The 12343-nt window shown below is 38.0% G+C and overlaps 1 protein-coding gene across 1 annotated transcript in view; it reads right to left on the bottom strand.

Annotated features, from left to right (window-relative positions):
* SPON1 (spondin 1) overlaps positions 1–12343 on the bottom strand; it is a 197691-nt gene that overhangs the window by 118413 nt on the left and 66935 nt on the right. Inside the window, exon 6 of the mRNA XM_026087745.1 lies at positions 8765–8913. Coding sequence (XP_025943530.1) covers positions 8765–8913 — 149 coding nt within the window. The remainder of the gene's footprint in view (positions 1–8764; positions 8914–12343) is intronic.

The following is a 12343-nucleotide window of genomic DNA, read 5'->3' as shown; positions in this document are numbered from 1 at the left end:
AGTTTAAAGTAATTAAAATATAAAATAAGATTTTTTTTTTTCATGTAATCTCTCTTGTCTATTACAGGAACAACCACCAGTCCTCAGCTGACATAGAATGAAGATATAAGGTTGTCAATAACTTATCAGGAAGGGGATAAGCAAGAAGGCCTTAGCCTACATCCTCCCGTAGCTTCTCCCAGCAGCAAGTGAAGAAGAGCCCGCTTCGTCTTACACCCGCCCGACTCCCGGGAGTGCAGAGGAGGGTGCCAGCGCCCCTGACATTTACAACACATCACTCCTTAAGGTTAGTTATTACCAGGTTGGAGAATGATTCGCAAGCAGAATAGAGGCAAGAAGTTAAATGCAGGGAGGGAGAAGCGCCGTTGATGCTACATTTCTATGGCAGAGCTATGTGCAATGCTTACAAGTCAACCAGAAGCGATTTTGTATGAAAACATCATAACATGATTCTGCTCAGTGCTGACAACCTGAAGAGTATTTTCTAATGTCATGTAGCCCAAGAAATTTTCTGCAATGCAACAGTATACTGAGAGGGACCTTCCCAAACCACAGTAGTGCACACAGCTGGCTTTTGCTCTACAGCACGACTGTCGGTCATGTTAAATCACAAATGTTTTAAGGAAATACATATCCACCAGTACAAGACCACAGAGTGGTACACAAGTTCCTAGACAGCATGAGTGCAAAAATTCTCTGACTTAAACTTCTACAGGATCTTTAACAGCAGAAAGGACATTCATTTCTCTATGACACAGCATTTGGCCTAGCTCTGCACATAACTAATACAAAGAGAAATGGAAAAAAATAATCCCAAAGAACAATGGTAACCGGAATGTTTCACCAGGATTTACAGCCCTACTGACAGACTGAGGTTCCAGTAAGATTACAACATTCTCCTGTTCTTATTACTAAACCTCTGAAACAGCAACTTAAAAAAAATATGAAAAACTACTGTTAACCAAGTCATTAATTTGCTAAAGCTTTGACCCAAAGCTAAATAAAATTTGCTTGGTGTTCTAACCTGGGGAGATAACCGCAGTCATTAAAGGAGGTTTTGCCCAAACCGTGCTCTGCTAGGTCTCTCAGGCCCCAGACAGAAGCACCACGCATGCAGTGACGGTGGCATACGCATTGGGCTCTAAGGCTTAGGAGTTTATTCATAAAGCAATGATATTTCCAGTGTACTCACATAAACACTACTTTTGCTATTCACTTTGACTGGCTGACCACACATACTATTAAGAGAGAGTTGAATCTTTTGTGTTTTGGCCCAGGAAATATGCTATCTAATATTTACTGGCCAAAGCTTAATTTCTAAAATAGTGAGTGACTTCGGTGGCTTTTAGATTAAATGAAGGTGCTTTGTACTATTCAGTACCRGTTTCTCTGAGAAAGTGATACGCATTTTGCTGTATTTACAGGGAATATTTTCACCAACAAAATTTTTGCTGAATGAAATAGAAGTGAGCATTTACTAGAAAAAGACAGAATTTTTTTCTGCCTTCATAGCCGAGTATTTCATTCCTTTTTGGTATCTCGAAGTGAACATTCCCCACGTTTAGCCTTTTAGTTATTTTTACAGCTAAAACATGATTGCTTAACAATTGCACAAACAGTCCAAATTTTTGCAATAGCATTCCAATTAGAGAGCAGTACTACTGATGGGGACAGTGACTATATTGCTTACAGAAGCCTACAGCAATAAAACTCAGTGAAGAAAAGTCAAATTTTGCTTTTTCTCCACTCTCCTCAGAAGAATAAGGATTGATAGAAACACAGCTTATTTATTGTCATATCAGACAAAAGTTAAATTTTCTCTTTCTTGGTTTCCTTTCTCAATATATAAGCTTGCTTTCCTTTTTAAAATGTTGTGACTTCTAAGTATTGGCCTCATAAATCATAACTAGTAAAGTATCAGAGAAAATTAAATATTACTAAAAAAAAGGGGGGATTGTATTTCAATAGTTGTCAGAAAAGGGGCATTTTTCAAAGATATGTCTTTTCAAAATGAATTCTGTAGTTTGACCTACCTTGACATCGTGCTCACAACAATTAGTCATATGTCAGGAAGACAAAAACAGCATGGCATTCAACACCAGCTGCGTTTTTTACTAGAAAAGTAAACCTTTATTATCATCAAGTATTTCAAAAGAATGTAATTGGGATGAAGAGGATTTTTTTTTTTATTTTAAGACATTCTAAAGCAGCATCAATAGGAGTCTTCTCATGTACAGTTTCCTACAGAAGTTTTTTAGAAGACGGAAGTCACCCCAGAAGAAGTGTTATGAATCCCACTGCACAACTTATTTACTGGTAGATGAAACTTCCCTTTCCAACATAAATAGATGGCAATTCCTTTTTGGCAGGAATACTTCATAAGATTTAGTGTAGGAAACAGGCATTTCAAAACTTCTAATTACTAAAAATGACAGAGATTTTACATTATTAGATAAGGAATATTTTCCAAAAGGAAAGAATGGAAATCTACTGCTTAGCATTTGAAAATGGCATACAAAGTACTATAATTCACAGTAGAGGACAATGCATGGTAGGCACTAATTTATGTTCTAACAGACCAAACAAAAGTTTAGATATGAATTTACAATCAACAGCTCGATCTACCCAGAATGAAATTAAATGCAGCATTAAAATCATGTATTTAGGCTGTAACTAAACTAGAAAGCATGCTGGGATAGTATTTTGCTATTTCACTATTAAACAGAGTTGAAAATATACTGAAAAGTTTATGGGCTTTGCATTGAAACCTAAAGGTCCAATGCAGGCTTTTGGACTATTTGTAGTAATACTGGCTGTACCCTTCCCATTAGATGTTAGGGCCACACTAATATTTCCTGACCATTTGTGTCTCTGCAAAAGAGAGAGCCTGGTGCCTCTGAAAAGCGGTAAGAAGGTAAGTAAGGTGCACAAGGGGCCACTCAGTCCCAGCTCCAGGGACTGAGGTGGAATCGGCCTTAAGAGTATGTTTACTCCATTTAAGGTATGGTTTAGCTAAGACGGACATCCTCATTGATTAATCTTATCTGGTTTACATGTGTAACAATTGTAGTGAAGAGATGTTAACAGTGGCACATGGCAAAGTAATCCTGCAGGTGGTCTGACCTCCACCTGCAATGAAGCCCAAGCCACCATGTTTTCACTAAATTTGTAATCTGTGCTAGCTACTTTAAACTAACACAGATTTAATTACCTCTGCAGCAATCACAGCTTTCCAGGGCGAAGCAGCCATACTCCCTGACGTTATGAGGGGCTGGCATGGTCTCCAAAGCTTGAGTAAGCCTTCAGTGAGAATTTTTAGCTGTTCAACCAAACGCCCAAGTGCAACCCAGTTTAACCTCTCTGCTTAGCTAATTTTAACTTACATAAGTACACAATAACAGATAAATCAAAAAAGTGAAATTTTGAGCCTGTTTTGGGAACATCCGACAATAATTTGCCACCCAACTGTAACAAAAAGTAATGAACATGCCAAAGATTCCTCTTTGTAATTCAGGTGGTCTGTGTTAAAGACAAAATGGAACAGTGAGTGTTTCACTGAAATACTGAAATTACATTTCTCAAAAAGAGAGTCAATCCGACAATGAAATTACTTTCATTTTGAGCCTCTCTTTTCTATTTTTTATTAAGTAGTTATAGTTAAAAAAAATCAAAATCATAACTATTTTATAAAAACAAATGTTTGGATAGTCATGACAACTATATATTTTCTTTGTCATGAAACCTAATCTGTAAYGAATGTCACCTAGCAAATAAACTGAGAATACAAGTTGTATTTCCTGGAGACAGTGAAGAGGTACAAAATATAGTATTATTCATCCTGGTTTTCAAAAACGTTGGTGATAAAATGGCTTAGTATTTATCTTAAAATAATGAGGCAAAAACGCATCAGTTTTCTTAGGCTCTGAGACATTTAAATCAAATGGGAATAAGACTATATCTTCATCTTGTTTTATCTGCCTATGATATAACATTTAGCATTACATTTATACTCTTGACCCATGTTTTAGCCTGACTTCTTTTTCACAGAGTGACCATATGGATGCAGAATTCCCCTTTCAAATTCTGTATTTGTTTCAGTGCTGCTGGTTTTTCAAAGAACAAATTGCAGGCAAATCAGACTTTTTGAAAACAAAGGTGTCCTGAAGTGAAAGACTGAATTTATTTTAGAGATAAATGAAGTCAGTGAAAGTGCTTTTGCTCACACGATTCCTTTTCCATCCTTTGTCTGTTCATTTATAATGCCTGAAGTACAACACATGAATTATCCTATTGTACACACCAACCACTTGACAGATTGTTTTAGTAAACCTCTTACATACCGTGGCTTTCCTGCCAGGCTGCCAGGAAAAGTTTAATAAAAAGGATGATTAGTTCCTTCAAGTTCTCCCAGATAAACAAACTACAAAAGTAAGTTTACAGTACACAGGAGCACCCATGCAGAAACATCCCACAGGCCGGTCACAGCGCAACCATAAAGCAGAGCCCGGCGAAGGTGCTCGCTCCCGAGCAAGAGTCGAAGATGGTTCAGCCGCTTGCCAAATGGGCAACACAAATGATCACGCCTGATACTTGTTAGCTAAGAATGTGCAATTGTTAGGACATCTTTTGGTGAAGCTTCATTTAAAGAAAACCTCTTTTTGGTTTCACACACGAACAGTAACTTTTCAGAAATTTTCCTCATAAAAATCATCTCACAGGTTTTCCTGGTCTGAATAAAAACTTGGAGAGTGTCAGTTACACAGAGGCCAGTTTCATAAATACCCGTCTCCCGCATCGAGCAAAGAAACAGCCTGCAGCACGCCGCAGACAGGCAGCATACTCCTAAACCCACGTCTGGCCTTGCAAGGGCAGCGTTGGGCTGCGCTGGGAGCGCTGGGGCCGGGGCTACGGCTGCAGCGCCAGACCCAGCACTGCCTTTCTCCTGCTTTTCTGCCTGTCTGCGCTTTAGAATTTTACCTCCGTATTCCCCAAAATACGATCCCAGTTTAAACATATTTTAAAAAGAAACAAAAGGTCAAATAAACTTACTAAAGATGTTGTGGCATATATCGATACACTGCATTGTTCTCACCAATATCCAGTCACAACACCAGTTCATTGCTTGGATTAGACTATCAGGGGAATTAATGTGGGTTTGATACAGCCAGATAGGCCTGATATTGAAATCAGCTGCAACATTCACGAATTTCATGTGTCATTTCAGCAACAGCAGCCCCTGAGATTGTAGCCAGTTAGCTGTTTTATGTACCCCCAAAATCACAGTCACCTCTGATCCAAATTCCCCTACTCGCTGTATAAATACATCACCTTATGCAAACATATGACACATGCTCAGGGGCAGAGAACACGATGTTTGGAAAGCAGAGACATGATTTTCATTCTTTTCCACATTATCTTCAAATTCACAGCCTCTTCCACCAATGTTCAGTATCACCTTTCACAATTACGTCTCCACTTGCATTTCATCCCATGCTCTCCCCATGCCCCTGCTGCTTCTGGACAAGCCATAATCTTTGTACCCTCACATTTGGATGCACCAAACCCTTCTTTATATCGTATGTGTTAAGTCTGTGGAAAAAAGTCGTCTCTTTTTTAGTACAAAGACAATAATTAAGACCAATTTTGTTCATTTGTTGTGGGCTTACTACGAGAAAACCTTGAGCTGCTTCCCAAGGAAGCAGCGAAAATTATAAATTAGATGTGGTATATGGAATACTCTGCTATACTTCTAAACCATCTGGATTTATACAGTATTGTTGGGAGAAAATCAAGCCACCATTCAGCAAAGAGGAAAACAAGCTATCCAGAATCAAGGCATACTTTCTATGCCTAGATATGCCAAGTTTTATTAAAGGAGGAAAAGAATGATAGCATACCCATCACATCTTCCCCTCCACCCCCCATAACCTCTTATTCAAGTTGTTTCTCCCCAATTCCTAACATATTCCTTTAATACATTAAATTATAAATCATATTTTATTTTATTTCTCTTGGTTTTGGAAGATTCTTGTCAAACTCACCAGTTGTTCTTATACCATGATTACATACACAAAAGCATCACAAAACAGCAAGTGAAATTTAGTATGCATAGCCTTTGACTATACAAGCTTTCTGGGGGGCAAAATGCTCTTTGAGGTTGTTCTAAACTCTCTATATAGAAATAATCTATCAAGATCTACAGAAATAATCGGTCTCTATGTATCTCCCTATATATAACTCTTTATATAATCTAAATGTGGTTGAGGAGACCTTGAAGTACTGTCTCTTAACACACAGCAGATGCCAAAAATGAGTATGATTAGCCAACAATATCATCTTGAAAACTATTTTAGTTTTGCTGACTTCATCTTTAAAAGTATCAAAAATAGGAAAGAGTCAAACAAATGTAGCAAAAATAATTGCACAGAGAGATTTTTAATGTGTTCAAAATTAAGGAATAGATTATTCTCTCTGAAGAAGAGATGATTAAAGAAAGATGCTTGTGATATATAAATAATGACTAATAGCAAAAGATAGCAATTTATATATTTGTATAATAAAAAACAGGTGATTCATCTAAAGGCAATGAAAGTAACACATTCTGCAAAATGCATCTGAACAATAATGATTCATTAATTTAAGATACTTTTTTGTTTAGCACCGAAATGTAAAGTACTATTTCCATGCTCGCAATATTCATTAAAAAAATCAAAATTAATGGTTAAACCCTGTACTTTAAAGAATAGACATTGAATAATTGAAAAAAATTCTTAACCGCTCAATATACAAAAAGGGTTTTAGCAAAATCTACAGAACTTGGACACAACAGTGAGTAAATGTTTTGATGATTACCTTAGACATGCAAGCTGTGGATGGACATACACTGCATAACATAGTAGAAATACATTGTCTTAGGTTTTGAAAACACTGCTGCAAAACTTAGATACTCATGGAAATTATTTGTTAAACTATCAGATCTGATGCATAACATACATTTTTTAAATCTAAATGTCTTCCTTATTCATTTTATATTCCAAATCAGAAAATTTGCTTTTTCCTGAAATTAGTAGCCAAAAGGGGCTTTAGCCACAGCTAGCCTACTCAAGTATATATAACTTTGCTCCAAATTCTCCCCCAGCACCCCAAGAAGACAAATCGTGTTCTTTCCTCCTTGGACATTACCTGCACCTTGGGAGAGGAGCCTCAGCACCCGGTCCACAYATGAAAATAGCAGCATGACTGCCTTAAAGGTCACTCCACCAGGGCACTGTGGTGGAGCTTCCATAAAGATGTAATTGCATTTGGGCCCTGAACTTCTCGCTTCAGTATATTCAGATACTCAACAAGCTAAAATTTTCTGCAGGAAGTACTCATTAAATATAAGTTCAGTGGAAAATGTTTAGATCCCTAACACCTAATTATTTACATACAACCTTTTGAATTCTAGGAGGGTCACTAATTGAATAAAAATGCTTATCTTTTTCCAGAGGAAGTGTTAACTCTGCTCTGCTACTGTGTAGGCAAGACAGATGACTGCATACAGCTGAGGAGAAAGAGGCAGGGGGGCTGGCTTTTCCCCAAGCCCCTCTTGCTGCCGGAGGGGCGAGACGCAGAGGTGCCAGAGCCCCAGGGAGTGCTGTGCAGATGGCAGCGTGTGCATGTCGAATTGCAAAACAACAACAGAAGCAGGATACCAGCTAACACAGAAAGGAAGCAAAGAGGAACAAGAACCTCATCATTATCATCCTACAAACAGCAATGACAGGAGATCTTAGTTTACCGACTTTTAACTCCTTGCCCCTCTAGAAGTGGAAAGCCTTCAAGAAATACCTGAGAAGTACTGCATTTCAATTAAAGACCAAATTGTGCCTCTCATGGCATGCTAGAGGCTGGCTTAGCTAAGCAGGCACACAAAACACCAGAAGCAGCCCTTTGGCTCACATTTTGCTCTCCCTTGCGGTGTGCCTCTGTTGTCCTAGGTAACAATTCTGCATTGGACCAGGGCTATTTTYTTCACTTACATCACTTAATCAGTTTGGGGGAAAAAAACAGGAAAGAGGAAGCAGAGAGAGACTCCTGTCAACCAGATCTGTCTAACTTTTCTTATTTGACTTAAGTTATAACCCTTCATAAACTATTTGAAAGATAGATTCCTGTTCAGCTGAATCGATTCCTTGTAAGATGATGTACAGTAAAGGCTCTTCTACCCTTAACCATACTCCTGACTCATCAAGTTTTATTAGTGCAACTGTGTAAAGTTTTCGTACTTAACAACAATGATCACCTCAATTTCCTGTAACAGCATTTCTAACTTGGATCGATCTGCAGCAAATTGCAAATAAGGTGCTCACAAGAAAAAGTTATAAATACTATAATACAATATAAACTAACTGTCACCACATCAAAAAGGAATAAGGCATACTGCTTACCATCTTCAAGATGCTCCTTTAACAAATTAAGTGTCTTCATGATTAAGCCAGGAAAGATGAATTTTCCTTTTATATCTCTGATTTCTGCCTTGTCTGACACAAAGATCTTCTAAGTTCAAAATACTACTACTACTCACTTTTCCTTTTACAGACAAAAAGGTTTGCCAGAGTCGGAATGAATCTGGAAAGACAGGCAGCTTTCTGTATCTGCTTAACTGAAAATTAGCCAGCACAATGATGTGCTCAGGCATTGTCAATGACAAATCATTCACTGTCCTAAGTAGGATGCATTTTTTTAAAGCACATACTGTTAATTAAAAAAAAATTGCACTTACCTGCTGTCGAATTTCTTCTTCCATCTTTACTGGGGACCCCAGCTCTGCAACTTGTTTGACACCCTCACTAGCATATCCTCCATACTCCCAAAGGATGTAGTTCTTTGAGTGGGAACTACCAATGATTGCCGACCAATGGTTGGTTCGTCCTTTCAAGAAAGAAAAAAAGAAAAAAAGATTAGAGTTCATGAACATACCGGCTTTTGTAACATCAATACTCGCTACCATCAAGACTGCCTCAAAGCATAATCCATAGCCTTTTATTAAGGTGAAAGGTCTGAAGCGCCCAATCTTCATGAGTACTGAGTATTTTCACGTGTTGCATGCCATCGGTTCTCACTAAAACAATATGCCATATTTTTTGAGTAATAAGAACAAACCATTGAACTACAGAAATATAACATTACAGTAAATATTAGCTATAATAACAAAACACAGAGATGGTGAGAAAGATTGTATTTCAACCGAATAAGCAGCCCCCTGAAACAGATAGGCTTAGTATAATTCTTCACTTAAGCTTCTTCAGGGAGTTTAAGAATCCTTTTAATTTTAGGTTTCCATGTAAAATATTTTTGTGGATGAAACTTAGAACAGAAAACTTCAGTGGTCACTCAAAGATTTAACAGCAAGTCATTTTCTTACCGATACTCTTTTCTAACAGCAGCGCACACTAAGATTTGCATTTGGGTGAAGACAGCAGGTTGCCATCAAATGCTAGATTTTTTGTATAAGCATGACTGTATTATTGTTAAATGTTACAAAGATTATTGTTCATAGCTTTATACCCAACCATTTTCAGGCATGCAAGGAGATATAAAGGGCTTAAAGCCAGAAAACAACTCCAGTAGGTCCCTGTATAAATGGAGGCATAACTTTTGCTTTCTGTGGGCAAATGCTGTCCAGCATTCCTTCCAAAACACTTTTGAAAGAGCGGAGAGGAAGTGCTTTTATTGATGCTCACATACCTATTCTCTCTGCTTCTACATATTTAAATTATATGTGCATCTCGTCTGTTTTTTTTCCCCTTAACCTTTAGTAGGGGTTGCCTGTACTTTAGGAATGAAGCAAAGTAGTGAATTTTGATGTCTCTGTATTTCTTCAGTTTGCTTGCTCAGATTTCTCATGGTGTAAGTGTTCTAGAGTCAGGCAAAAGAACTCCTGGTCTGGTTTCTTATCTCACTGAATGGAAAAAAGAAAAATTTGGAAGTTTAAAGAAAAAGTGTTAGAGAAGTCTGATGGAATTGAAAAGAGAATAGAACAGAAGTAAGGAGTCACAGAAGTCCCCCAGTACTGAAAATAAAAATGAATTCATGTTTGCATTTAAGTGTCAAATAAACAACACTCTGGAAACACATGGGCTTAGAGGAAAAGGATGAGTAAATGAACTGCTCGCATAAGCAGACAGTGCAGTAACAGTGCAAAGACAGACTGCAGGGGGTGAGGAAGACTGATAGAATGAGACAAGGTTTAACATTTTTCTTTGCAACGCAGAAGGAAAAGAGTAACAGTAAGAACAGAACTGGAAAGTACAGTAAATGAATGTAAAATGAATAATGAAGTAAACAAAAGGAATGCAAATTTAAGATGTGAATGGTGAGACAATGAAATTGAAAAAGACAGTGTAGAGAACAGAATCAACAAACTCAGATGTTTCCAACATAATCCCAGGAATACGGAAAATAGATTAGAAATAAAAATGAACAACAATGGTAGGAAAAAAAAGCCTAGAAAAATTCAGCAATCAGAATAAATAGACGAAAGGAGGTGATCTAGCAACATAATGAATAGAGCCTCTACAGTTTCCCTAGTGCTATACTTGGACCAAAACAAACCTACTGAGCTCTGAGCTAGAGCAGAACTGAAATTTTCAGACCCCATCCAAACTAATCAGCAATTAAGCCCCAAATGGAGGAAGGAAAAAACTTAAACAAAACCATCCTACAAAAAGGTAATAGCTGAAGAGACTTCAGTGTGAGAAGACTGTTTCTTGATCTAAGATCTAATAACTGCATCTTAAAAAGACACAGGCACCCTGCCAAGCCAAAGAGAGATACTGTCATCCAGCTCCAGTGATGGCCCGTTTTGCCCCTTCTTTCTTTCTGGCCCGCAGGTCTGTCTATCTCACAAGCCATAGGGTGCAGCTTTCCCTGAAATGCAGTAAGTGGCTCTTACCGAAACTTATTGAAAGAGAAGGTTCCACATAGTCTCTTCAAAAAAACCCCATGTCACTATAGAGAGGAACCAGAGAGCCTCAAGTCTTTAGGACAACATCCCCCCCCCAAAATGAGTGGCATCTCTTTTATAGGTGTTTGTCTTCAAACAAACTTGATGCCCATTCTGGAATAACCTGCCAATGCTGCCATTCAAAGAATACTCTCATCCTTAAGCAAGTATGGACAATAGCAACTAGGGACAACAGGTGGTGACTTTGCATTCACCAGGCTAAAGAAAAGGAAGTTCACTCACATGCCACACTCTAAAGAAAACACCTTGTATAATTAGTAAAACCAACAGTGAAATGTTCCAGGTGCTCTGAAACTTTTCTCCCTCCATATCCAAAATAGGGCAAGAAAGTCTGAAGTCATTGCAGTCAGAGACCATCCTATTTCAGTGACCACCATTAAAGCTATCAGCAGTGCAAAGAAAGCAGCTGGCCCACCTACTTGCCCAAATGAGCAGTTCAAGGCTCATTTGAGCCTTGCCAAAGGCCATATCCGCACTAAACTTTCTACAAACCTGCCCAACACTTGCAAATTTTACTCATCACCATGAACCTCCTGTTTCTGTGAGAATGAAAAGACAACTCAATATAATTTCTTAAACTTTTTCCTCTAAACACTAGAGAAACTCTTCAGTAGCAAATAAGCTGGGTCATGCATTAGCAAGGGCCAGAAGTATTTTGTATCACCAGCCCTCTGGTCACCACCCAAATTTTAAGATGGCAAACAGAATACAGACAGGTTTTCAGTGGTCTTATTTCACTTCCTTTATGTATGAGTAGCTCCTCAACTGATACAATTAAATGCATATTTTGCATATAGACCAAGGTGCCTGCACATATGAAAATGTATTCTCTGATGTATTTTGTAGACTGGCCATGTGAAATCATGATGGAGGGCATGAATATTCCCATTATCATTCCCAGAAACAATAAATGCTTTTAAGCCACAAAGGCATATGTAAATACAAATCCTTCTGGCTAGCAAATGTGAAAGGAAATTTAATGGTTCCACTTCCTTGAACCAGATTTAATAACAGATAAAGTATTCAGATTCCAGTAGTCCTATTATCAGGAGCTATGATAGCTTGTGAAAATGTAGCAGAAAAGCATGCGCGCTCTTCTTAAGTCCTGTTCTGCAGAAAGCAAAATTATTTTATGAATTATGTTTTGAACAAATGGCCCTTCTAAGGCCATTTATATGCCTCTCCTCATTCACTCTGTGGTTGGCATGCTCAGAATAAGATTATGCTGCAGTGGTTTCATTCTCAGCAACGTTTTATGAACTCAGCAGCTCTGATGACTCCTAAACACACAATATGTATTTAGACTTAAGGGAACAGAGGTATTTTAATTGCACT

Source organism: Apteryx rowi, unplaced genomic scaffold, assembly GCF_003343035.1.
Source record: "Apteryx rowi isolate R43461 unplaced genomic scaffold, aptRow1 scaffold_73, whole genome shotgun sequence".
NCBI lineage: Eukaryota > Metazoa > Chordata > Aves > Apterygiformes > Apterygidae > Apteryx > Apteryx rowi.
The sequence above is the reverse complement of the archived record's forward strand: the minus strand, read 5'-3'. Positions and strand labels throughout refer to the sequence as shown.